The sequence below is a fragment of the Rhinopithecus bieti genome, unplaced genomic scaffold (genome assembly GCF_001698545.2).
Source record: "Rhinopithecus bieti isolate Rb0 unplaced genomic scaffold, ASM169854v2 scaffold_12189, whole genome shotgun sequence".
NCBI classification, from domain to species: domain Eukaryota; kingdom Metazoa; phylum Chordata; class Mammalia; order Primates; family Cercopithecidae; genus Rhinopithecus; species Rhinopithecus bieti.
The window spans coordinates 361,868-389,861 of NW_016807086.1; the positions used below are offsets into that span (position 1 = coordinate 361,868).

Consider the following 27,994-nt stretch of genomic DNA (forward strand, 5'->3'; position numbering starts at 1 on the left):
CCATTGACTTTAAAAAGTATCATTTAAATTACTATCAATATATTTTCAAAATTTAGAACACAACTTTAATATATATTTTACTATATTGGTATTTTATAAAATGAATGCATGAAACAAAATAAAATGTTTACTGTTTATTTTACTTACCTCTAAAAGAAAATCCCCTAGATACTGAATTGGATAAAATGGAGCCTTAAAGTTATCTTTTTCTTTCTCAGCTTTAATTCTTGCATTACTGGCAATCACATGAGTTATTCCACTTGGTGAACTTTTTGGTAAAATAACATTTGCCTTTCCAGCCTCCAAAACTCTAAATAAAAATGTAAATGGTATAAAAGTATTAGAAAATTTGAGTTTATTTAGTCAAATTATCTAAATTAATTATTTCTTAGGAGTATGAATGGACTTTTCTAATAGGGACTAATTTTCTTTGGGCAACTGAGGATCACAGAGAATACTGCAGTAATTTCTTAAATTATAAATTGTTCAGAGCAGATATTCAAGAAGTCATAGTAGTCTTTCTACCCATCCATTTCTTGATAAAGGAAAGGCTTTTAGGGATCAAGAATATTAAAGTATTCCCTAAGGAAAAGTCATGTCAATAAACCAAAAGAATAATGAAAGAAATCTAAGAAAGCGGCTATCCTCAAAGGTAATGTACTCCCAAGAAAGTAATTCCGGACCACAAAATATGGAACCAGTTGCAAACACTCCTAAAAAGTTAGCTTTCAAAAAATTTTAGCCTTGAACTACTTAAAAAAAAATTAGCCTTGATCTATGTTAAGAAATACATTTTATAAAATAAAAAAAACAAAATTAGAAAAAAACAAATTAAAAAATACATTTTACATTTAGACTAAGAGGACACACACAAGGAGAGACATACATCACAAAAATTTCATGAAGTTCTGCTTCTGCTTAGGCTTTAGAAAGCCACAAGAGAGGCTACCACTTAACAATAAGAAAAAGCCAAATAATCTACAAAATCCTAACTTTTATTGACCCCATCAGAAAACCAAGGTAACAAGTCAACCTAGTAAGGTGATTTCTGAAGAGGGATAAGCTCTTTTATGAAGAGACTGGACACCCAAACTATTTCACTTTTGGCAGATCAAAGGAGCAACACATCTCCCATAAAAACATGTAAAAATTAAGTAGTTTACAAAATTTAGGGGCAACTATAGCTAGCATCACAGTTTTGAAAACTGAAAGTCCGTTGACATAAGGGAAACCTGTCCTCGCTAGCAAGCTCTTTGCCACATGACTCCATTAAATGCTCATGAAAAAGACTAAGGGCAGGTGAGAAATGCAGGGAGCTTTCCTTGACAGCATAAGTGGGCCAGTGGTGACTGGCTGCTATTAACGGATAGATATAAAACCAGGTCCACTTCTCCAGACCGTTCTTTCATATAAAGCAAAAGCCTTAAGTCATCTGGGTAAGAAAAGACAGTCTTGCCCTCAGACCTAGGAAAAGATGCACTTCTTCTCTTGGAGGGGTAGAAATAAAACTTACCTGCCCTTAGGGAAGGGTTAGGAAAATCTGCTGCTGCCCAGTCGGGGAAAAATACCCAGTTTCTGGATGAGGGATAGAAGCAAAAAACATCTTCCCTGAAGGAGCAGCAGTAATGTCACTTAGGTCCCAGATCTTGTATCAATACACAGCAGAGATCTAATACTGGAGGAGAGGCTGGAAACACTGTTGTCCAGGCCACTGCCTATATGTACATGGCAGAATTTAGCTGCCATGGAAGGCTGATACACAAACGCTGAGAAAGACCCAAACCCAGGGACCAATAGTACACAAAATGCTTAAGGGTGAAATCTGTCTAGCAAAACTGGGAATATATCTATCTACCCACACCCTCGACCTGAAGCTGAGTAACAACAGAGAGACAAAGAGTATGAAAAGAGACATCTTCTATGACCTAGTAGTTCAAGGATTGCTGAAAGCTAGGGCAGAGCAGGAATAGTGATGAGAAACCCTCCAGCATTCCAGTCCAGTCCCCATGATAAGCACAAAGAAACTGGAGCCCACTGCTGTAAGCTGAAGTGGTGCATTGATGGTGATTATAGAATTAACAATACTCAAATTCAGCTGTCTTTTCATTTTCTGCTGCTATAACAGAATACTGAAGACTTGGCAATTTCTAAGAAAAATAAGTTTTTATTCTTGGACTTTCAGAAACTTTAAGAGCATCTGACGAGGACTTTCCTGCTGCATCATCCCATGGAGATAAGCAGAAGAGCAAGAGAGACCATGTAAGAGCTTACTTTTATAACCAAGCCAGTGCCATGATAATGGCATTAATCCCTTATTAAAAGGCACCATCTTCCATTACTGTCACAATGGCAATTAAATTTCAACACGAGTTTTGGCGGGGCAGAGAGGGGGGAAGGGAACAATATTCACCATAGCACTAGCTCAATAACTGACAAGATTAACTCAATCACCCATACTAACCACCTTACAGAAGAGGTGGGCCTACTTTTTGGATGTAAATATTATTCACATCAGCCTCTATCAATATTCTTGTACATATGATATCTGGCATGCAATAAAAAATACTCAACATACAAAAGAGGCAAGAAGAAAACCAAACCACTGTCAAGAGAAAGGAATCAACAATATACACTGAAATATGACCCACATGTTGAAATTATCAGAAAACAACCTTAACATAACTATGACTGATGTGTTAAAGGAACTAATGGAAAAAGTGGACAACATACTTGAAGAAATGAGGAATTCATTGGAGAGTTCAATGGAAACGGTAGAAATGAAAGGCATTATATCAAAGAATTTCTTTGACAAGCTCATCTGCAGACTGAATACAACTGAAAAAGGAATCACTGAATTTTAAGATTGGTCAATAGAATTATCCCAACTAAAACTTTTTTTAAAAAAAGAATAAATCATGCAATAGTTATTGAAAATAATCAAACAGTTTAAAAAGCATGCAATGGAGTTCCAGAAGAACATCATGAAGGAAGAAATATATAAAAAGATAATGGCTGGAGAGTATCATATTTAATAAAAAAACAAAAAACTCCACATACACAAGCTCAGAGATCCTCAAGAAAAATAAATCAATAAAATACACAAACGTAAGCACTGTACTACACATCATAATCAAACTAGTAAAAACCAATGGCTAGGAGAAAATCTTGAAGAAAAGCAGGGAAGATGAAATGAAACCAAGAGAAGAAAAGAATGACAGCTGACTTCTCATCAGAACTATGTAAGCCAGAAGAAAATGGAACAGAATCTTTATAATTATGAATTAAAATGAAAAAATTGTTGACCCATAATTCTATATGCAGTGAAAATATCTTCCAAAATTAAACACCTTCTCAATTAAAAAATGAGATACATCATTCCCAACACACTTACATTATAAGAACTGTTAAAAGGAGTTCTTTAGGCAAAAAAAGTGTGATACCAGAGGAAAATCTGGAGCTACACAAAGAAACTAATAACGCCAGGAAACGGTAAAAATGAAGTCAAATATTGAACATACATTTCATTAAAATCATCTTAAAAGTAAATGACTAGCAAAAGTAAAATATTACCAATGTATTTGGAAGTTTATAATACAAAAAGGTCAACAATAGAAAAAAGGATAAAAAGAACAAATGGAAATACAGTTGACCCGTGAACAACACAGGTCCACAAAAGTTACACACCAAGTGTGTCTGCCTCTCCTGCCTCCCCTTCCACCTCTTTTGCCTCTGATACCCTTGAGACAGGAAAACCAACCCTTCCTACTACTCAGCCTACTCAGCATGAAGGCAACAAGGATGAAGACATTTATGATGATCTACTTTCACTTAATGAATAGTAAATATATTTTCTCTTCCTTATGATTTTTTTATACATATAACAAAATTTATGTTAACTGTTTATGTTATCAGTAAGGCTTCCAGTCAACAGTAGGCTATTAGTAGTTACGTTTTTGGAGAGTCAAGTTATACATGAATTTTCAACTGCACAGGGGGTCAGCACTCTAATCCCACATTGTTCAACTGTATATTGTTTTAAGGTTTCTGCACTACATGCAAAAAGATACTATTTGACATTTGACTATGAACAGTTAAAGATGGACACTGTATATACTAGAGCAACCATTAAATAAAGAGATCTAATACAGACATTAAAGGAAACCATTAAAAACACTCAACTAGTGGAAAAGAAGTCAAGGAAAAAGGGAAAGCAGAATAAAGAAATGATGGGATGGCTGGGTGCAGGGGCCCACGCCTGTAATCCCAGCACTTTGGGAGGCCAAGGCTGCCAAATCACCTGAGGTCAGAAGTTCGAGACCAGCCTGGCCAACATGGTGAAACCCTGTCTCTAATAAAAATACAAAAATTAGTCGGGCATGGTGATGTGCACCTGTTATCCCAGTTATTTGGGAGGCTGAGGCAGGAGAATCATTTGAACTCGGGAGGTAGAGGTTGCAGTGAGCCAAGATGGAGCCACTGCACTCCAGCCTGAGCGACAGAGTCAAACTCCATCCAAAAAAAAAAAAAAAAGAAGAAGAAGAAGAAGAAGAAAATAAGGTGAGATGAGAAGAAAATAACCAGCAAGGTACTAGATTTAATTCAATTTGTCAACAATTAAATGTACATGTCCTCAACAATGCAATTAAAGGCAGAAATCATCAAATTACATTTTTAAGACACAACTCTAGAATGTCTACAAGAAACCCATTTTAAGTAAAAGAATATAAAATGATGTACATGCTGATGTTTCTTAAAGGAGCACTAAAGTGGCTATATTAGTATTAGACAAACCCAATTAATATCAAGCCTGGGATACCTGCATAAATCACAGAACTTCATAAAAACTGTGAGAGGGCAAAAACAAACGGTCTCACTTTGACCCATCACACCTTTCCCTTACCCAAGCTGGCACAGTGCCACAGAGAAAGGATTCTCCAGGGCTCACGGTTACTACTGTCGGCAAAGAGAACTGGAGGTGGGCATCGCGCTTTCATAGAATTCTGAGGTACATCTCAGGAAGTCCACTCGGGTGTCACTTCAAAGGGAGGACAAGGGGTAATGGCACAGCTAGACAACCTGGGGTCAGATAGAAACAAAGCAAGGAGGTGGAGCTCACAAAAACCAGTGCACAAATCTTGGTGGTGGCGTAACACACCTGCCATTAATGGCACCAAATCAGAAGTATCAGTCAACAGCATAGCACCTGCAAAGCTATTGTGGGATGTTCTACCTGGCGCGAATTCCTAGACGGGCAGCCTCCAGGCCCAGCCTCAAACCCTACCCCATGGTCTCACCCAGGGCATGAGACACTCACCACACCACCAATATAAGAAACCAGGGGCTAGTTATGCCACAACTGGGAATTTCAACAGCACTTTGTGTAACCTCAACATTCATGCCAAGATTCTTCTTAGTAAGAGAAAGGACCATGACACTGCATTTCGGCAGAGTGGGGACTAGTTCTGCCATATGTGGGAGTTTAAACAGCATTCAGTACAGCCTTAACACACATCCAAAGACTCCATTCAGGGAAGGAGATGCCAACCACAGTGTATTTCAGTTAAGTACAGAGGCTAGTTCTGCCACACTCAGAACTCTGAACAGTGCTCAGCTCAGCTTCAAAGCCCACCTCAAGACCCCACCAAGTCTGTGAGGTAAACCCCAGTTGTAATTTGCACTAAGCATAGCAGTTAGGCCCATCCATCTTAAGCAGCAATTCTACTTAATCTTGGAGTACAATCTGCAACCGTGTCCAACTGCAGATCTCAAATATTGGTATACCTAGTCAGGGAATACACCCTGACCCTGGCCCAACTGAAGGCAATTGCAGTGCCTGGCCTACAGCTCTGCCTGATTGCAGAGCTCAGCCAGTGGTTTTGCCTAACAGCAGAGCCCAGCCAGCACAGTCCCCTCTCCAAAATCAATGCAAAGGTAGCAGCCCAGCCATACAGAGTACCAGAAAGCAAGTTCTACATGCTTGGAGTCATCACCAGCCCATACAGAATCACAAGCAGTGATCTCCCAGTGATCACTAAACAGTGAAATTATATCCCTGCCAAGGAACACCTGTAAAAGCTGGATGAGGTGGCTGTCTCCACAAACGAAGAGACCAATGCAAAAACTCAAAGATTACAAAGAATCAGGGCACCTCCAAAGAAATTAACAAAGCTCCAACAATGGACCCTAAAGGAATGGAGAGCTATACATCTATAGAAAGAAAGACAAAGAATAATCCCTTTAAAGAAGTTCAGGCCAAGCATAGTGGCCTATGCCTGTAATCCCAGCACTTTGGGAGGCCAAGGCAGGTGGATCCCTTAAGGTCAGCAGTTTAAGACCAACCTGGCCAACACGGCAGAACTCCATCTTTGCTAAAATACAAAAAAAATTAGCCAGGCGTGGTGGCCAGTGCCTGTTTAAATCCCAGCTACTCAGGAGGCTGAGGCAGGAGATTCGCTTGAACCCAGGAGAAGAAGGCTGCAGTGAGCCAAGATTGCGCCACTGCACTCCCGCCTGGGTGACAGGGTGAGGTTCCATCTCAAAAAAAAAAAAAAAAAAAAATCAATAAAATACAAGACCATACAGATTAAAAAATAAAATATGGAAAACAATACATGAACAAAACAAGAAGTCTGACAAAGAACTAAAAAGAACAAAAACAAAACAGAAATTCTGGAGATGAAGAATATAATTACTAAAGCGAAAAATGCAACAGAAGGCTTCAACAGCAGGCTTAATCAAACAGAGGAAAGAATCAGTGAGTTCAAAGAATTTTCCAGTCAGCAAAGCAAAAAATCCCAAAAAGATGAAGTCAATGGGAATTATGAGACCTAATAACTGCATAAAATTAGGTCAGCAGAAGACAGAGGAAAAGGAACCAGAAAGCATATTTATGGAAATAAGGCTGAAAACTTCTGAAATCTGGGGAAAGATGGCTACATCCAGGGACAAGAAGCATAGTGGTTTCTAATCAAATTTAACCCGAAGGAGTATACCAAGGTACATAATAATCAAATTATCAAAAATCAAAGACAAAAAAAATTATGAAAGCAGTAGGAGATAAGAAACATATCACATACAAGAGTCTGAACATAATTACCAGTGGATGTGAAAGCAGAAACACTTCAAGTCAGGAAAGAGTCCTATGATATACTCAAAGTGATAAAGGAAAAAAACTGCCAATACCTTACTTACCTGGCTAAACTGTTCTTCGGAAATAACGGAGAAATTAAAAATTTCCCAAACAAAAACTAAAGTAGTTTATCATGACAAGGCCTGACTGATACGAATTATGAAAGAAAGTTCTTTAAGTTATATCAAAAGGCCACGAATCAATAACATAAAACATACAAAAGTGTAAAACTTAATAATCTAAGTAATGTAGAATCATATTCACAATATTCTGAACTAAAATGGTGGTGTGGGAAGCAATTTTATCTCTAGTGCAGTGGTTAATAGACAAATCTATCAAAACAACCATAGCTACAATTGTCAGGGGATACAAATTAGAAAATAATATAAATTCTGACATCAAAACACAAAATGGGGGAGAGTAAATGTGTAGAATTATTATATGTTACCAAAGTTATCAGTTTAACATAGTGTGTTATAAGAATAAAATGTTTTATATAACTACATGGTAACCACAGAGGAAAATCTCTACTAGATACACAAAACATAAGCAGAAGGGAATCAATGCAAACCACTACAGAAAACCATCAAACCAAAATGGAAGACAGTTACATAGGAAGAAACACAGTATATACAAATAAACTGGAAAACAAACTATAAAATGGCAGTAGTAAGTCCTTACCCACCGATAATTACCCCAAACATAAATGGATTAACTTCTCCAAACAACAGATACAGAGAGGTTGAATAGATTGAAAAAGCAAAAAAAGCAAAAAAAAAAAAAAAAAAAGCCAACTACGTGCTGCCTACAGGAGACTAACTTCACCTCTAAGGACACACAGAGTGAAAATGAAGGGATGGAAAAGGATACTCCATGTAAATGAAAACCAAGAGAGCAGGACTAGCTACACTCCTATGAGACAAAATAGAATTTACATTGAAAAACTGTAAACATTGGCCGGGTGCGGTGGCTCAAGCCTGTAATCCCAGCACTTTGGGAGGCCGAGACGGGCAGATCACGAGGTCAGGAGATCGAGACCATCCTGGCTAACACAGTGAAACCCCGTCTCTACTAAAAAATACAGAAAACTAGCCAGGCGAGGTGGCGGATGCCTGTAGTCCCAGCTACTCGGGAGGCTGAGGCAGGAGAATGTCGTAAACCCGGGAGGCGGAGCTTGCAGTGAGCTGAGATCTGGCCACTGCACTCCAGCCTGGGCGACTGAGCAAGACTCCATCTCAAAAAAAAAAAAAAAGAAAAAAAAAAAAAAAAAACTGTAAACATTATACCTGAAACTGCAAAACTATTAGAAAAAAACACAGGGGATAAACTATAGGACATTGGTCTGGGCAATAATTTTTGGATTTGACTCCAAAAGTTCAGCCAACAAAAAAGAAAACAGAAAAGTGAGGTACATAAAATTAAAAAGCTTCTGCACAGCAAAGGAAACATTTAACAGAATGAAGAGGCAACCTGTGTAATGGGAGATAATATTTTCAAGCCATACATGTAAAACAGGGTTAATATCCAAATACAAGGAACTCAACTCAATAACAAGAAAACAACCCGATTAAAAATGGGCAAAGGATCTAAATAGACACTTCTCATAACAAGATAAACAAATGGCCAACAGATAAAATTTTTAAATGCTCTATATCACTAATCATTAGGAAAATGAAAATTACATCTCAGTTCTCTCAGAATGGTTATTATCAAAAAGATGATTATTAGTGAAGATATAGAGAAAAGGGAGCCCTGGTATTCCCTAGTTGTTGGGAATGGAAATTAATACAGCCATTATGGAAAACAGCATAAACGATCCTCAAAAAACTAAAAACAGAGTTACCATATAATCCAGCAATCCTACATTTGTGTATATACCAAAAGGATCTGAAACCAGTATGTTAAAGAGCTACCTGCACTCCCATATTTACTGCAGTATTATTCACGACAGTCAAGTTATAAAACCAACCTAAAGTGTATATCAATGGATGAATAAAACATATAGTATACACAATAGAATACTATACAGACTTTAGAAAGAGAGAAATTATGTCATTTGCAACAACATGGATGAACTGGAGGACATTATGCTAAGTGAACAATCCCAGCACAGAAAGACAAATACAATTTTTAACTTATATGTGAAAGTCTAAAAAAAATTAGATTTATAGAACCTAAAAAAGTTGAACACATAGGTGCAGAGAGCAGAATGGTGGTTACCAAAGGCTGGAGGTGGGGGAATGGGAAAAGTTGGTCAAAGGACACAATGATAAGTATTTGAGGTAATAGAAAATATAAATAAAAATTACAAAATCAGGGCCATTGACAAAATACATATGCAACTGATAACAGGACTTCAATATACGTAAAGCAAAAGCTGATAGGACTGACAGAAGTAATGACTAATCCAAAATTACAGTTAGGAAATTAAGTTATTTTATCAGTAATTGGGAATTAAATAATAAACTTGTAAGTAATCAATGGGTCAAAGAAGAAACAAAAAAGAAAATTTAAAAATACTCTGAACTTAATAAAAAAGCAAACACGATTAATACAAATTTGTGTGATGTAGATAAAGCAATGTTTGGGGGCAACTAACAGAAAATAGGTCTAAAATCAGTGATCCAAGTTTTACCTCAAAACAAACAAAAAAACAACCAAAGCAAATTAAGCCTAAAGCAAGGATGAAAATAATAAAACCAAGGACCGAAATCAATGAAATAACAGACAAACAATAGAGAAAATTAATAAAACCAAAATGAGTATTGAAATTTCAACTTCCAATTGTTCTTTGCTAGTATATAAGAATGCAATTAAATTTTTTACAGTGATCTGCTGTCTTTTGATCTCGCTAAATTCACTAGTTCCAGTATCTTGGTTAAATTTTTTAGTATACAACCATGTCTTCGGAAATAAAGACAATTATTTTTCTTTCCTTGCAATTTTATACCTCCTTTCTTTTTCTGGCTTATTGTAATGGCTAGAACATCTAATAAAGTCTAAACAGAAATTGTAAGAGTCAGCATCCTTGCCTTGTTACCAATCATAGGGGAAAACATCTTTCACCATTAAACATGACATGAAGTTTAGATATTTACATAGATTTCATTTATCACGTTTAGGATACAAAATCATTTTAAAACTTGCAGATAGAATCAGCAAACTATTAAAAATGAACTAGAAAAAAATACACCATGATGAAGTAGTTTATCTCAAGAATGCAAGTTTGGTTTAGCATTTAAGAATCAATCAAGTGGCCGGGCACAGTGGCTCACGCCTGTAATCCCAGCACTTTGGGAGGCAGAGGTGGGTAGATCAAGAGGTCAGGAAATCGAGACCATCCTGGCTAACACCGTGAAACCCCATTTCTACTAAAAAATACAAAAAATTAGCCAGGCATGGTGGCAGGCACCTGTAGTCCCAGCTACCCAGGACGCTGAGGCAGAAGAATGGCCCAGGAGGTGGAGTTTGCAGTGAGCTGAGATTGCATCACTGCACTCCAGCCTGGGCGACACAGCGAGATTCCGTCTCAAAATAAATAAATAAATAAATAAATAAATAAATAAATAAATAAACAAACACAAAAATAAGAATCAATCAAGTATAATTCAACATATTAAGAAAATAAAGAAGAAAAGCAAATTATCTCAAAAGACACAGATAAAAAGTTTAAGAGCAATCTATAATAGCATCCCAAAACACAAAATACCTAGGAATAAATTTAATAAAATATGTGCAAGATTTATATAATGAGAACTATAAGACATTAAAGAATAAGTAGAGAGATACATAGTTCACTAATAGGAACACTCAATATTTTTAAGATTTGACCTATAAAATACAATCTCAATCAAAATATCAGTTTGCATTTTCACAGAAATTAACAGTGATTCTAAAATGTCTATGGAAACACAAAGAATCCAGATTCACTAAAACAACTTTTAAAAAGATTAAGAAACTCATAGTACCTAATTTCAAGACTCACTATAAAGATACAGTAATCAAAACAGTGTAGTGTTGGTATAAGTTAGATATAGAGATCACTGGAACCAAACAGGAAGTCCAGAAATAGACCACACATACATAGTCAACTGATTTTCAGTAATAGTGCCAAAATAACTGCAGAGCAACTGGAACTCTCATACACCACTGCTGGGAATATAAAATGGTACTACTTTGAAAAACAGTTCATAGCTCTGTGCAGCCTCCAACTCTTGGGCTCTAGGCTATCTTCCCACCTCAGCCTCCCAAGTGGCTAGGACTAGGACATGCATCACCAAGCCTGGCTAATTTGCCAAAAAGAAAAAAGAAAAAAAAAATTTTTGTAGAGACAGTGTCTCGCCATGTTGCCCAGGCTGATCTAAGACTCTGGGGTCAAGTAATCTCCTCTTGCCTTGGCCTCCCAAAGTGCTAGGATTACAGACCTGAGTCACTATGCCTGGCCAGTTTGGCATTTTCTTATAATGTTACACACACGATTGCCATCTTAAATAGTATAAATTCATTCTAAGATATTTCCCAAAAGAACTGAAAACATGTCTACATGAATACTTGTACCCAAATGTTCATAGCAGCTCAATTTATATTAGTAAAGACAAAGAATATCCCAAATGTCTACCAATATGTGAATAAACAGACTGTAACATATTCATGGAGTAGAATACTACTCAGCAACAAAAAGGAATGAACTGCTGGCATACACAAAATGGATGAACCTTAATAATACTGTGCTAGGCAAATGAAGCTGTATCAAAGCAGTATTTAAGTATGATCCCCTTCATAAGGACCTCTTAGAAAGGACAAATCTAGTCTATAGTGATAAAAAGGAAATCAGTGGTTGCCCGGTGTTGGTGGCACAGAACTAAATGTTCAAGGACACAAGAGAACATTATAGGATAATGTACATGGAACAGATCTTGATTATAGTGAGGGTAACATGGGTGCATCAATTTGTCCAAACTCATCAAAATATACCCTTAATTTGTGTGCATTTTATTGATTATAAATTACATTTAAGTAACGGAGACAAAAACACTCCCCACCCTCTTGCCATAAAAAAAGTAACAGCAGTCTTAGAATACATTTTACCCAATAAAAAAGCTTTTAAAAATATGCCAAGGACAAAATGAAATAAAATTATGATGAAATCCGTATGAACAATGAAGACAGCACTACATAAACCCAGAATGATGCTTTTGTGATAATAGCAAGTCTAAAAGTGCTTCAAAACTAGAAACAAAAACCTCCCAATTAGTTTTCCTTTTTTGTTTTGCTTGAGTTAGCCAAAAGGAGTAAAATGGAAAGTAAAATAGAGATATCCAGAATAATCTAAAACAATATTGTAAAGTAGATTGTGTTCTATCAAAGACACATAAGTCTAAATGAGCATAATGGCTTACCTAGGAGATTGCAGTAAATCACCATGGCTCATTTGGGCTAATAATTGCCAAAAAATACACAAAGTACTCATACAAATCAAAATTATTTTCTCACGAATTGCTTTAGCTTTTATGTAATCACATCCTACCTTATAAGAGAATCACTTCGCTTATCAGTTCTAACAAGGAGGACAACTTTCCATCTGTGGAAGGCTCCTGGAGCACCAGTGCGTTTCAATTCTTCACGCCACCTTTTAGGTGCAGATTGCATTTGAGGTGAATAACAGGAATCTTTTTCAATTTTATATCCCCATTCATAAGTTGTTTCATCAAGCCATCTGCCACTTTTGGCACTATGAATTATATAGTCCTTGGTTAGTATCCACTTTCCTAGAAAGCAAATGAGCTATCAGTCACAAAGGAATTTTGGTTCTGATAAATGATAAACAACAAAGATCAAATACAAAATAAAAGTCAATCTTTTTCAAGATAAGACTCTCAAGCGACACTGCTAACATTATCTTTGAACTATGCATTTTGAGGAAATTTTTTGATAGTGAGAGGCCTACAATATCACTGAACACTGTATGTAATCTTTTCCATGACAAATAATTATAATTCTAAATATAATTCCATAGTTATAACTTAGTTATAATTATAGTTTCATTTAAATATAATTCTAAATTATAATTCTATAATTCTAAACATAAATCTAAAGCTTTAAAATCCAAAATAAAATGTGGTATTATTTGAATTATTATTACAATCATTATTCACTATTTTGGGTTAGATTTATATTCTTCCTCCTATGCTAACAGCTTTTCCAATATTGTTCACAGCATTACTACTCTGTAAAACAAATTCATCGAGTTAAACAATTTTTCAGGTCATTTTATAACTTTTTTTTTTAAGAGCTGAGATCTCGCTACGTTGCCCAGGCTGGTCTTAAACTCCTGGGCACAAGTGATCCTTTTGCCTTGGCCTCCCAAAGTGCTAGGATTACAGGCATGAGCCTCCACACCCAACCAACAGTTTTTCTGGGCATCAATGATCTTTTTGAACACTATGGACAATGTATGTTTTCATTTGTAAAGTTAAAAAAGAATGCAAGTATTTTCCTTGTAAGTTAATCTAAAAAAGGATAAATTCACCCAAGTTACATACACTTTTTTTTTTTGCAATCAGTAGACTAATGATATGTTAGATCAATCACAATAGAGAAAGCTATAAAAATAGAGAAAGCTATAAATTACAAAATGATAGAGAAGACTAAGTCTTAATTTGGATCTATAGAATTTAATATCTTAGAAAAATAAAATAGTATGACCATTGTTTCATAATATGGATAGGAGAAGCAGCAGAGAGAGAACAAAAGCACTGACTGTATCAAATGACAGATGAAAGAAAACTTGACTGAAAACAGCTGAGACTTTAACAAAAGCTTAAGATTTTGACATTTTGTGCCAGTCTTTTAGTTAATGTGATTTTTTTTGTCTTAAATAAAACACACTAAATTCTTGTTAAGGTAAATATTTTTGTCAATTTAATACATTTTCATGTGTTACAGAATTTTACTCAGAAGAATAAGCAAAAAAAAAAATTAAATATTTTCAAAAAATATCAGGAAAACACATTGAGGTTTTACATATAAATATGCTATCTCTCCACAGAATAAAATACTTCTTTAACATGAAGATTGTTTTCAAAAGTTGCGGGAAGACAGTTAACTTACCTGCTGCACAAGCTGCTAAAAATTTTTCACTCTTACATAGGCGTTCAGCTATAAGATGGGTACAATTTTTGTATTTCTGGAGGGAAGAATTCACATCAAGAAATGTTACTAAAGTAAGACTGCCTTTATAACACACTCTTCTTATTGTTACAATATCAAGAAGGCATTTTATCATTGTTAGGCCAGCATTTTAATTCTAGTTATTTTTCAAATATACCTTGAACATTTTGCTAAGTTTCTTACCTCACTCTTAATAAAAGTGCAATCTAGTTTTAAAAGTAATTTAACTAGCGCTTCTTTTTCTTCCATCTTAAATCCTGTCATTTGGATGATATGCTTTGGGGCACCATCTTCCATCTAGCAAATACAAACGTACAGAAGATAACATGTTAAAGATATTATTCACAGGGTTGACATCATTATTTTTTCTTAACTATGAGTACTAAAAATAAACTATTAAACATATAATGAATTAAAGACGTTAGGCATAACTCTTAAAACAATGTTAAAATTACTTACATACGATAGAAACTAGTTTTAAAAGTTATCTTCTCAAAATGTGGCCTTAAAAAAGTGAGGGTTTTTTTTCTTTCTGATTTGAACATTGAAAGTCTGGATTAATACATTACTTGACACTAAAACACACTGATGAATAAATATTCTTCCTCAGAAAATGACAGAATGTTATACAAATATTGGCATAATAATGTTATACAAGCTTCATTTAAAAAGTATTGTTGGGCCGGGCGCAGTGGCTCGCACCTGTAATCCCAGCACTTTCGGAAACCAAGGCAGGTGGATCATGAGGTCAGGAATTCTAGACCAGCCTGGCCAACATGATGAAACCCCACCTCTACTAAAAATATAAAAATTAGCCAGGTGTGGTGGCAGGTACCTGTAATCCCTGCTACTCAGGAGGCTGAGGCAGGAGAATCAATTGAACCTGGGACGCAGTGGTTGCAATGAGACGAGATCACACAACTGCATTCCAGCCTGGGCGACACAGTGAGACTCCATCTCAAAAATAAATAAACAAACAAAGTATTGTTGGCCGGGAGCGGTGGCTCATGTCTATAATCCTAGCACTTTCTTTGGGAGGCCAAGGCGGGCAGATCACCTGAGGTCAGGAGTTTGAGACTAGCCTGCCAACATGGTGAAACCCCATCTCCATTAAAAATACAAAATTAGCCTGGCGTGGTGGCACATGCCTGTAATCCCAGCTACTTGGGAGGGTGAGGTAGGAGAATTTCTTGAACCCAGGAGGCAGAGGTAGCGGTGAGCTGAGATCGCACCATTGTACTACACAGCCTGGGCAACAAGAGTGAAACTCCATCTCAAAAAAACAAAAAAAAACTACTGTTGTTCGCTAAGAGCTTTTGAAACTTACAGACAATGAAACAATCAGATTTTATACTCCATAAAGACTTTAAAGCCTCTGTGGACAGATATTAAATAGGTACACATTACCGGAGAAGTGAATAGAACTCATGGTCCCACAGCATTTATATCCAATAATTTAGTAAAGTGGGTACACATAAAAATCCTGGATCCTATTTGCAATCTGTATTTCTTAACTTTGCTATATATATGTTAATTTCATCATTTACAAGGTAAACTGAAAAATCACTTTTTTTTAAAATCTAAGTTTATTTTCATAGGGACCTGAATCCATATTTTAATGTAGTTCACAAAAGTACTTTGTGTTTAGGGAGTACATAACTCACAGAATTTCTCATCAGAATACAATTTTGTTTGTTTACATGAGGTTGAACTGGAGATCTAGATAGCATCTTAGAGAAAAATCTCAATCTTTTCACAGACAAGGAAAGCAGGGACTAGAGAAATCAGGGCAATTTTTCATTTCCCTAACAATTTGGTCACCATAGCTATGGATTATTAATACTTAACTAATGTCATAGCTAGAATAACAACAGTAGCTGTTTTCAACAACCAAAGAAACAATGACTTCTTTCAATACAATTACAAGTAAACTTCAAAAACTGTAACGATTTGAGCCCAGAACACAACTGGTGAAGTGAGAGACATTCTTCACAAAAGTCTATTTTTAAAGACATATAAATACAATATATATAAAGGTTGAGATTCATTTAAGAGTAAAATTGAAAGAAAGTCTCAATAAAACAATTTAAAGCATTACTCAGAAGTGAACGTTTATTTCCTTGCTTAAGAGTTTTGAAGAGGAGGAAGTTCAGCTAGGGTAACTGCACTCTTAGTTTTTCTCTAACCTTCATCACTCCCCATTTCGTTGGAGAAGCTCCTTGAGACAACTAAATGGATATGCTTTGCTCAGCCTATCTGCATATTTGCAAAGAAGGTCCATATCGATGCTTTCTGACACATCCTAAGGAGCTGCCAGTAGTAGTCCTGCACTGCCTGTGTGGGTAAGTCAATTCAGAGGTTATGTACTAAGAAGCACACTATGGTTCCATATCAAAACCACAGCCTTCTTGCAGAAGGAGGGAAAACAAAACAAAACAAAACCATCATCTTCAAAACAATGTTTACTCAATAAAAAAGCTGATATTTCAACCTCAATTTATCTGATTTTTGCATTTCTCAACTGGCTGCAAAAGGGGCAAAGAGGTACAATGTATTTTAACCCTCTAAAATTCAGATACAGAACATAAGAAAGTGCCTTAAAGATAAGGCTCTCCAATGAAATAAATGTTTTATTAAAAGTTACAGAGATTCGGTCTAGTCAGTATGAAATTTTTAAGTGCACATACTAGGGATTGGTCTCTTATGAAAAATTAATCATATACATGAAACAGTTTCATCAGTAAATAAATTAAGCTTCTTGTATAAGGAACCCTTTACTGTATTAATCATCCAATTTTTTTTTTTTTTTTTTTGAGATAGAGTCTCACTCTGTCGCCCAGGCTGGAGTGCAATGGCACAATCTCGGCTCAGTGCAAGTTCACACCATTCTCCTGCCTCAGCCTCCCAAGTTGCTGGGACTACAGGCGTCCGCCACCACACCTGGCTTTTTTTTGTTTTGTTTTGTTTTTGAGACAGAGTCTCATTCTGTCGCCCAGGCTGGAGTGCAGTGGCGCTGTCTCAGCTCACTGCAACCTCTGCCTCCTGGGTTCAAGCAATTCTCTGCCTCAGCCTCCCAAGTAGCTGGGATTACAGGCACCCGCCACCATGCTCGGCTAATTTCTGTATTTTTAGTAGAGACGGGTTTCACTGTGTTACCCACGATGGTCTCAACCTCCTGACCTCGTGATCCGCCCGCCTCAGCCTCCCAAAGTGCTGGGATTACAGGCGTAAGCCACTATGCCTGACCTAATCAAACAATTTTTTTAAAACCATTTACATGGGTTAATTAATGTAGCTCTTCAGTGTTAATAACCATTAACAATATGGACCAGAAATTCATAAAAACTATGAAGAATACGCTCTGTTGCTAGAAATAATAATGATTTAGCCTGATGCAGAACACATATGAACACACACATAGAAGTCACATTTGGATTATAGAACATATGTCCATAACTAGGGAGAAATGCTTTCATTATTTGTAGGGAATTATTTTTTAAAATCCTTTAAGCAAATTTCCTTCAGAAAATGATAGGTCTTGGCCAGGCGCAGTGGCTCACGCCTGTAATCCCAACACTTTGGGAGGCCAAAGCGGGCAGATCACGAGGTCAGGCCAGTCTGGCCAACATGGTGAAACCCTGTCTCTACTAAAAATACAAAAATTAGCCAGGCATGGTGGCGGATGCCTATAATCCCAGCTACTTGGAAGGCTGAGGCAGAAGAATTGCTGGAACCCAGGAGATGGAGGCTGCAGTGAGACGAGACCACACCACTGCACTCCAGCCTGGGCAACAGAGCGAGACTCTGTCTCAAAAAAAATAAAAATAAATACAATTTAAAATAAAAAGAAAATGATAGGTCTTTTCAGAAATGCTGGACAAGTAAAATTCAACATATCTGTGAATATCATCTTGGTATTCAATCAATACTTGTCTTTATCCAATTGGTTTTATCAAAAACCACTGTTATCAGAGGAATATAAGACTTTTAAAATTTTTTTTTTTTTGAGACAGAGTCTCGCTGTGTCGCCCAGGCTGGAGTGCAGTGGCGCAATCTCAGCTCACTGCAAGCTCCGCCTCCCAGGTTCAAGCCATTCTCCTGCCTCAGCCTCCTGAGTAGCTGGGACTACAGGTGCCCACCACTACGCCCAGCTAATGTTGGTTTTTTTTTTTTGTATTTTTAGAAGGGACGGGATTTCACTGTGTTATCCAGGATGGTCTCGATCTGACCTTGTGATCTGCCTGCCTCGGCCTCCCAAAGTGCTGGGATTACAGGCGTAAGCCCGTAAGCCACCCCGCCCAGCTGAGGAATACAAGAGTTGTAAACACATATGCTTTTCCTACTACTTGTATATTTTTAATGTATTTTAGAGTTTCAAGGGCTATTTAATGGCTATTTCAGGAATATTGCCAAAGAAGTTTGAGTGGTTTTAAAAAATCTAAAATCTTGCCTGATTATTCTAAAATTGACATATAAAACTTATGTTAATCAGAATATACAAAAAATAATAAAAAAATTGTTATAACACTGTTACCCAAAAAAGTTTTATTTAAAGCTTGTCCTTTAAATTTTATTATTCTGCTTTCTCAGAATTAAGTAAGTTATACAGAAATAAAGGAAACATATCCTACGTTGCTGTTTCCAGATCATGTTAACAGCTATTTTACAATTTGAGTATTATTAACAACGTAACATTTTAATGTATTCTGGTTTCATGTATAAATTATTAAATTATTTGGATTTACTGGAGTTAGTGTGTAAAGCAAAGTTTTCATCTTAAACCATATGGTCTTTATAATAAAATAAATACGATGGAAATAACCCACTTTGTATATTTAACAGCATTTTCTGTCAAAACAAGAGCCTATAGTAAAATGAAAATAGGACTAACTGCATAATAGCAGAAATCAGGAAACCCCTTTAAAGCAATTTATTTCCTCTGAAAATGATTAAATATGAAACTGAAATTAAACATGCAGAGGAAAGGGAAGTAGGAAACAAAGATGAAAAAACAATTTCCTGATTCAAACATTATCCATAAACTATGGATATGTTTAAGAACAAATCAGAATACAGAATATTCTAGTCACAAGTTTATCAAAAAAACTGAGCTATTAGCTAAACTTTAACAGAATCAGGAATCCCAGTGATGGCCCAAAATAACTAGAACAGTTTTATAACAGTTTTCTACAATAAAATTATCTACTTGAAACAAGAGAGTTTATAATACATTTAGCAATGCTTTTTTACAGCACATGATATGACAAGTGAATGACCTGGATTATAGGATCTAATTCATGCAGTTACATAGGACTGTATATGTAGGAACAGATATAAACATGTATAGATACATTGATTGATTTATTTATAAAATTCATGGTTTGATGGTTCTTTCTGACCCTGCAGGATTAAGAATACAATAAACCTGACATGTCAATGAAGCCAAAAAGAGCACTCTAATTGATTTAATATATATCAATAACCCAGACAATTAAAAATCCTTTAAAGTACAGTCAAGTTTAGTACAAGTGATATGTCTGGGGTAGGGAGGATCAAGAGCTAACTTCTAGAAGTCTTCCAGCACAAGAAGGAAAGTCAATATACCATAATTGTACCAGTGGTTATTTCTAGAAAAATTATAGATCTTTATAGAACTAATAGGGAGTGTCCCTTGGAGCATTCATACAGAAGATACTGTCGTAACACCAAAAAATGGAGGGAAAAAAAAAAGCAAAAAAGACAGCATGACTTTTGAAAGTTAAAAGTTTTATCTTTACTGTCAAAAAAGTTAAAATTATATGACATTCTTAGTCATGAGAAAATGTCCTTCTGTAGTAATTATTAACATCTTATAGTAATTAACAAAAATTACTTACCTTGAACAATAAAATACAATTAAGGAGACAATAACTGTAAATAGAGTTGGCCTTTACGCATAGCAAGCAACTGTCTCTGTGGTATGGACTTTCCCAAAATATCTCCCACATGGGCCTATTCTTGATGCCTGAAATTCCTTTGTAGTTGGTGCCAGTCCAAAATGCAAAGAAAACCTATAGAACTCTTCATCTTAATTAAGAACACTATTTATTATAAACTAGCCTTTTAGGTCCTTTGAATTCTTTATAGTGTAACACATAGCTAGACCATGTTTGAAGAACATGTTGAAAATTGAGCTCGAGACAAGGAAGGACAGGAATACAGATATGAATACAAAAGTGGTTTGAGAGGCAAGATGAAAGAGCAGGGTACAGCCCTTGGGAAAAAGTGGAAGGTGCTACAAAAATGAGAGGCAGGGATGCATAAATAGAGTTTTATAAGGAAAATAAGGATAAACCTTTCCCTGCTCTACATTACATAGGGCTGGTTATAAAAGAAACCAGCCCTACTTGTAAAAGAGAAGTAATATTAGAAATAAATTGTATGGTATCATTAGCTAAAATAAATATTTAAGACAATAAAAAACTTTGATTTATATATTTAAGAACTAGTTTTCCCCCCAAAATAACCTTACAGATCTTTCAATTTTAACATTCGCTTATAGATAATTTGAAAAATACTACAAAGTATATAGAAAGATTAAAATCATCTCTAATTCCTTCAGCCTGTAATACCATTGTTAACACTGGGGAGGGATGTTGACTTTTAGGTTTTATCTGAGTGTGAAAATATATATATATAACAAAATTTGGATATTACATTGTTTCATATCTTCACTTTTATGTAATATTATATCGTGATCATTTTTCCCTGCCACTTAATACTCTTCATGGTTTTAAGGTCATATGATGAAAACTAGTGGTTTCTTAGTGTTTGTTATTTTGCTGAATTCTTTTGATTTTAAACCTACTTCTACAGCAAACTAAGGAGAATTATTTGACACTCCCCTCATCTGAAAAGCATATACCAAGCACCGAATGCAGTCAAGATTTTGCTCTGAATTAAAGAGTCTGAAAATTTTCGTGATTTCTCTTATTCAAAACATTTAACTGGGAAAGTAAACAAATAACTGTTAAAACTGAAAAGGGTCCAAGTGTTGGATCTCTGTTTGAACCAATATTGCAAAAGGCAGACACATGTCACAGTACTTACACTGTGTGTGTAAAATACTGTTTGGCTTTTAACTACAAGTGACGTTCAGAAATTCTGGCCCCTTTAGGTCTAGGAGCCAATTTAGGTCCTTGGTTTAATATCATTCAGCTGGCCTTCAGACTTTTTTTTTTTAAGACATAGTGTCTATTTCCTGCCCCATCCGTCAAAGACATGAGAGATGCACACACGTGTGTGTGTGTATAAATATTAATTATTTGACAGAAGTATCCAGTGATGAGACTTGAGGGCTCTTCTTACTTCCATGGCATTATTTGGGAAAGAAGCAGGAATTAGTCCCTCTGATGACAAATTTAGCACTAGAAGGAAAAAACAGAACAAGCAGCAAAGTGAATATGGTGAGAAAGAAATGAGAAGCTTAGGGGAACATATGGAGATGTCCAATCTATCCAATACTGTACAAGGCACAGGCTGGGCAGATGTTAATTTAAGGATGAAGGAGTCCTTAAGGAAGCAAGCTGGTCAAGAGATGAAAGGTTCATAAAAAGAATAGATGGACAGTAGATATTGGTTAGCCATAGATGATAGAAGTCAAATGTGCCTTGGTATCCTAGGAAATTTGGTTTACTTAGGAGGAAGAGCATACGTCTAAGGTTGAACAAGCAGGATTTAATTTTTATGAGGACCTACTGTGGTTTATATACTTCATATATGTTAGCTCATTTCCTTCTTCACAACATAAGTGCTACTTATTTTTCTTGTGCAGACGAGGATACTGGGAAATCTGAGTGATTAAGAAACTACTTCAAGGGTACACAGCTAGTAAATGGTGAAAACAAGATGCACAGATAAGTCTTTCTGCAAAACTTATATGCCTTTTCTACAATACCAAGCTGAACTGAACTTCAGAACTTAGCCTAATACTTTTAACAACATTATAACTTCATAAAGCAATCTACTTTCAGCTAACACAAAAGAAAGATACATTACATGAAACGAACAGTACAAGGGTGGGAAGACATTTAGAACAGCAATACCACTGAAAAAATTTAAACATAATTATAAATTATTTTCAGTAAAATAAGTGTCTAAAATTTCAAAGCGTTTCTAGAAACAATCTAAAGAGTGCTCTTTTCGTCTAATGAGAAACAAAGTCATTATTTTCCCCTCAAAAATGATTTGGTATCAATCAATCATTAGAGTAATTTCATACAACAAAGCCTTTCTTCCTCCTCAAAAATAACCAGTGTATTTTAAATTTCAAAGTAATTTTGATAGAAAGTATGAATTAAGTGAACTTAAAAGTTCCGAGTTATTTTACTTTTAAGCAGTAACATGCCCTTATAAGGGGAGAAATAGTACACAGTACATTATACAGATGTATTTTCTATTAGCATATTCAAAGGGTCAACTACAAGAGTAACAGATGATGTTTCATTTTAGTTACATTTTTGAGAGAGTTCGTTTTGTTTAGGGTTTATTATTCAAAGCCAACACAGAATTTTTTATTTTACTTTTTAAAAATGTTTAAATGGTTAAAACCCTACTTTAGGGTAATATAATCAAGATACATACAATAAGGAAAATACTAATAAATAAAAGCTATACTACTGGTTTCCCAAAACGCAATGTTTTTGAACATCAGTGGAAATTGTGGATGCTTACTATGAAATCTTAAGAGTTCTGAATTTTGATTATGAAAAGTAACCACATTTGATCATCTTTTCAATGACTTTCACGTGATACACGCTTTATGCTTTAGGGAAGCAAGAAAATGTCAGGTCATATAATTCAATTTTACTTAACGCATAATAAAATCTAGATTTAGAAAACAGAATGGGGTTTATTTGCAGTATTGAAGGTTAGCTGTCTTTACAATAAAATTGACTTAAACATTCAAGTATCTGAACATCCTAGTTCCTTTAAATTAAGAATACTCAAGAGTTACCCGGTGGCTCACGCCTGTAATCCCAGCACTTTGGGAGGCCGAGGCGGACGGATCACTTGAGGTCAGGAGTTTAAGACCAGCCTGGACAACATAGTGAAATCCTGTCTCTATTAAAAATGCAAAAAATTAGTCAGGCGTGGTGTCGCGCACCTGTAAGCCCATCTACTGAGATAGGAGAATCCCAGGCTGAGATAGGAAAATTGCTTGAACCTGGGAGCCGGAGGTTGCATGCAGCCAGTTGATATGGCGCCACTGCACTCCAGGCTGGGCAACAGAGCGAGGCTCTGTCAAAGCAAGCAAGCAAGCAAAGGAAAGAAACAGTACAGGACAGGACAGGACAAGAAAATAAAGAAATTTACTCTCATATAAATCCACCTCATACTATAGTGCAACTTATGTATTGAACACCTGCAATAGACGTAATCAAACTTTCCAATAATGAGAACATCCTGCACATCCACAGATATTTTCAGGAATTGAGGCACAACGGAATAACATAAACCAAAAAATCCACAAGGTGCATTGTCCGTCACACATAAATTGTAAATTCAGTTCAAATATTCATTCCCAATATTTCAACAACAACGATTTTTTTAATAAGAAAGTCATTCGTCAAAAAAGAGGCTGGTGCCCCCAAAACAAAGCTCCATCTAACTCCTGAGTCAAATAATGATATGAAGTACCCGAGACGGACCAATTTTCTTTTTTTTTTTTTTTTTGGTCAATATTTAAACTGAGGTTTTGGAAGTGGAAGAAATCTTAAAATAGCCACTTAGTCTTGTTTCCAGCCTTCAGGCAGCTGAAATGTAATTCCCAGGAACAGAGACCCTCCCTTCAGGGAAACGTGTATGTGTGTATGTTTGTGTTTAAAGGCCTACAGCAGTCAGAGATAGGATCACTGCCGTTTTAGTATGTTTTTTTAAAAAAAATTCTACTAGAGAGGAAAGAATGACACAATTTTCTTCGTCACAGGAAGGTGGGCCTGGGGGATCCCAGCCACCTCCGCAGACGCTAAGTTATGGAAAGCAGCCAAAACTCTGTATCAGGATGAGGCGTCCCCATGGGTTCTATGGAAACGAGAAACGCGGGGGGCCTAGTGCCTTCCAGGCTGCGGGCCGAGCTGCAGAGCTGCGCAAGCAGGAGCAGAGGAAGCGGCTCAGCCCAGTACTGCAGACAGGCGCTCGGTGGCAGTCCCCGCAGCGGCACCGGCGAGGCGTCGCGGGGTCTGCAGCCGCAGCCCACCAACTCCGGCGCCGAGAGCGAAGTCGGGAGAACTGCGGCTGGAGAAAGCGCGAGAGCCGGACACCGCTGCCGCTCACCCCAGCCGCTCCCTTTCTAGCCTCGCAGCCGGTAGGCAGAAACTTCGGAGGTACAGCCCGGGGAAGAAACAACCCCATAGAGACAGAATACACTGTGTCTTCCTAGCTGAGCCCCTTTACCTTCCCGGCCGAAGTGTCTTGGATGCTTCCTTCGGTGGCGGCGGCGGCAGGGGCGACGACTGCCGCTGCAGCACTCAACTGCTTCACTAATCCGGGCTCTGGGAAATAATTTCCCGCCGCGCGCTAGGCAGCCCCGGAAGCGATAGTAACATTTCCGGGTGGTTGTCAGTGACGCTCTGGAGCGGTCGCCAGGGTGGTAATATCTGGTGCCCAGCTTGAGTCTGGCCAGCGAGTCAGGCTCCTGCTAGATCAGCACCGGAGGTGGAAGACTGGTAAGTGATTTTACTGGGTTTTCTGCTGGGTCTGATATTAATGGCTGGCCGGGACTCTGTGCAGCATTTTGGCCAGCCCGAGAAGTGAGTGGGCTAGGGTTGAACCAGAAGGAGTCCCCATCCAACCCCGTGTCGCTTGACACCCAGTGCAGCTGGAGAAGGCCCTGGGATCCCGGCTTACCGTCTCATACACTCGCAAAATCTGTCTCCGACTTGGAACTCGACCTCGGGTCACCAAGTGTCCCTGGACGAGGCCGAAGACACCGTGTACCGTGACTCGGCGTTGTGCCGAGTTTCTCTGCCCATGATCAACGAGTGTCCTATCTCCCATTAGCAGTGTTTGGCCACTCTCGATTCCTGAGTACTGTTTCCGTAGTTCTGGGGTGCCATGCCTGGAAGGCAGGAAGTTGGCTGAAGAAGACATCTTTTACAAACATTTGGGAAGTGAGATGGGGAGGTTCCTTCCTGATTTAGAATTAATTGAAGGTTCCCCCCGCCATTTGAATTGGGTGAGAAGAACGGTCTTTGTTTTCCTGGCTGAGACGTGAGAGAACAAGCTTGTAATTTCATGCTTGGGCATTAGATGCATTTTTGGAAAACAGTGATCTGTAAGTAGGTGTGCTTTCAGAAAGGAATGCTTGCGCTCTGCCCCAGGCTTTGTCGATAATGAAGGATTCAGGAGAATTGTGGATGGAGGTCTGAGGTAGCCAGAATAGTTGTAAAGAGAAATCGCTTCCGACAAAGGGATAATGTGAGGAAAGGTGCTCATTTAAAATTTGAAAGATGTGATGTAGTGAACCTTGGCGACTTCTCTTAAGTAATGCAATTTCTTAGGTAAGTAGTTTTCACTTGCCACCTTGTATTTAAATAATTTCCTCCCCACCAACGCCCCGTAAAAGGCAGCTATTATTTTTCAAAACAGTAAGTTCCCAAAAGAGTTGTAGGTACTATTGCATTTTCTTTATGTATTGCATAAAACATTTTCTTTATCGGAGCATACTCATAAAGAAAAATGCAGTATGTTCAATTCAAGGACCCTGTTACACCAGGCCAGTGCCTTCTTACCTTTTGAGAATAATGCAGCCAAACCATATTTAGGACAGCACATTGATTTTCTAACCTTGTTGGTTAATAATTCAACAAACTTATAATCTCCCCATTAATCCCAATTTTGACATTTTGTTGAATCTTGTATTTTTTGTTTATTTCTCCAGTTGAAAGTATTATAAATTACTTCAGGGATACTGTATATTTTATCTGTACAGCAACTAGTTTTTAGGGGCAGTGATTTATCTCTATTAATTGTTCTTGAATGTAGCCAATCATTAATACCCAGAGTAGATACTGTCTGCCAGGCACTTTACATGTATTGTTTTATTTAATGCTTAATAATAAAATCACAAAATTGTATTATTTCTATTTTGCAACACATTTTATACTGAGACTCAAAGAGGTTGTGCTTTTCCATAAGTTATACAATTAAATGGCGCAATTAAAATTTGAATCCAGTCTACCTGACTCTAAATTTTGGCTCTAAACTGTGCTCTATACCTTTATAAGTAAACATAATAGTATCATTATTTTCACTCCCAGGTAAAAATGGATAGATAGTATGTCACATTCAGAAATCAAGTGGATAGCAAAACTTGAGGATAAAAGGGACTTCAGGGATGTGTTCATCACCATAAGGTAATTTTGACATGTAAATAATGCAGTTTCTTTACTGCCTTTATCCTTGGCCAGTTTTATTATCCTAATTCAAACAAATGCTTATACTGTACATTGGCATAACACGTGGGGCAAATACAGAAGATCTGGAGACCATCAGCAAGCATATTGGTGACTCTGAGTCCACAGTATCAGCTAACTATCTCTTTAGGCAGCTTTTCACACACACATTTGTATACATGTGTATTTGTGTGTGTGTGTGTGTGTGTGTGTGTAGGGAGAGAAAATGAGTAAATGAGCACAAATTCATAAAACTGAACTCTAATGATTTATAAGGAATTATTAGCAAAACTGTGCTGTTCCACTCACACAACTCTCAAACAGATGGGGATTATCACATAGTTTCAGGGAATATGCTTAATTAAACCTGCCCATCCCAATACCCTGTTCTATTTAGAGAAACAGAAATAGCCTAATTTTCAGAGAATTTACAAAAATTTAGTTGAAATGACCAATACTAGAAATGACATAGAACTTAATTCTAAAGAATATCCTGTTTTACAACTATATAGGTATAGCTAGCCTCAAATACTAATGTGTATTTGATTACATTGCATTGACTTGTAGGCAGATCTTTGCATTGACTTGTAGACAGATCCCATAGGCAGATCTCAGGGATATTTTGGTATCAAATTTCAGTGCTTATGAAGGTTGAGATTATGTCTGTTTTATTCATCATCTCATACCCAGCATCTAGCACTATGCCTGGCGTGTAATAGAAGCTCAATAAATAAGTCAGGAACCGTGACTCATGACTGTAATCCCAATACTTTGGGAGGCTAAGACATGAGGATTTGAATCCAGGTCCTCTAAATTTTGGCTCTTTTTACTGTGTTCTATACTTCCTCTAATAAATAAACATAGGTTACAGTGAACTATGATCACACTACTGCACTCTAATCTACACAACAGAGTAAGACCCTGTCTCTAAAAAATAAAAAATAAACATTTATTGAATGAATGATTCCTTTTAAAAATGTTATTTATCCACTGAGAAGTATTTGTACATTTTTTTAAAGGATTTACCACATAAATAAATATTTATTGTTACTCACCTTGACCCTGAAATACAGTGTCCACTCCACACTCATTCATAAAAGGCAATGTGCTATTCTGTAAAGACGACTGGACTGTGAGTCAGGAGATGAGAGAATATCTAATATTTTTTCTGTGCTTATTCTCTGCTATTCAGTGTTAAATTACTCCTCACAGCACAATAGGTAAGTATTATCCTCCTTTTACAGATACTAAAACTGAGGCA

The 27,994-nt window shown here is 36.8% G+C and overlaps 2 protein-coding genes across 3 annotated transcripts in view; one reads left to right on the forward strand and one right to left on the reverse strand.

Annotated features, from left to right (window-relative positions):
- SLF1 (SMC5/6 complex localization factor 1) overlaps positions 1-24,839 on the reverse strand; it is an 85,454-nt gene extending 60,615 nt beyond the window's left edge. The window contains 6 exon segments of the mRNA XM_017880121.1: positions 148-310; positions 12,657-12,897; positions 14,240-14,315; positions 14,483-14,596; positions 16,486-16,633; positions 24,734-24,839. Of these exon segments, the coding sequence (XP_017735610.1) occupies positions 148-310; positions 12,657-12,897; positions 14,240-14,315; positions 14,483-14,596; positions 16,486-16,491 (600 nt within the window). The 5' untranslated portion in view covers positions 16,492-16,633; positions 24,734-24,839.
- A 61-nt stretch (positions 24,840-24,900) lies between these two features.
- The window catches only part of KIAA0825 (KIAA0825 ortholog), a 244,310-nt gene continuing 241,216 nt past the window's right edge, over positions 24,901-27,994 (forward strand). Inside the window, exons 1-2 of one of the 2 annotated variants that reach the window (XM_017880119.1) lie at positions 24,917-25,005; positions 26,599-26,694. The gene's annotated coding sequence lies outside the window, so the exon portion shown is untranslated. Of the gene's footprint in view, positions 25,006-26,598; positions 26,695-27,994 lie in introns of both variants that reach the window. The other variant, XM_017880120.1, reaches the window with a different exon arrangement.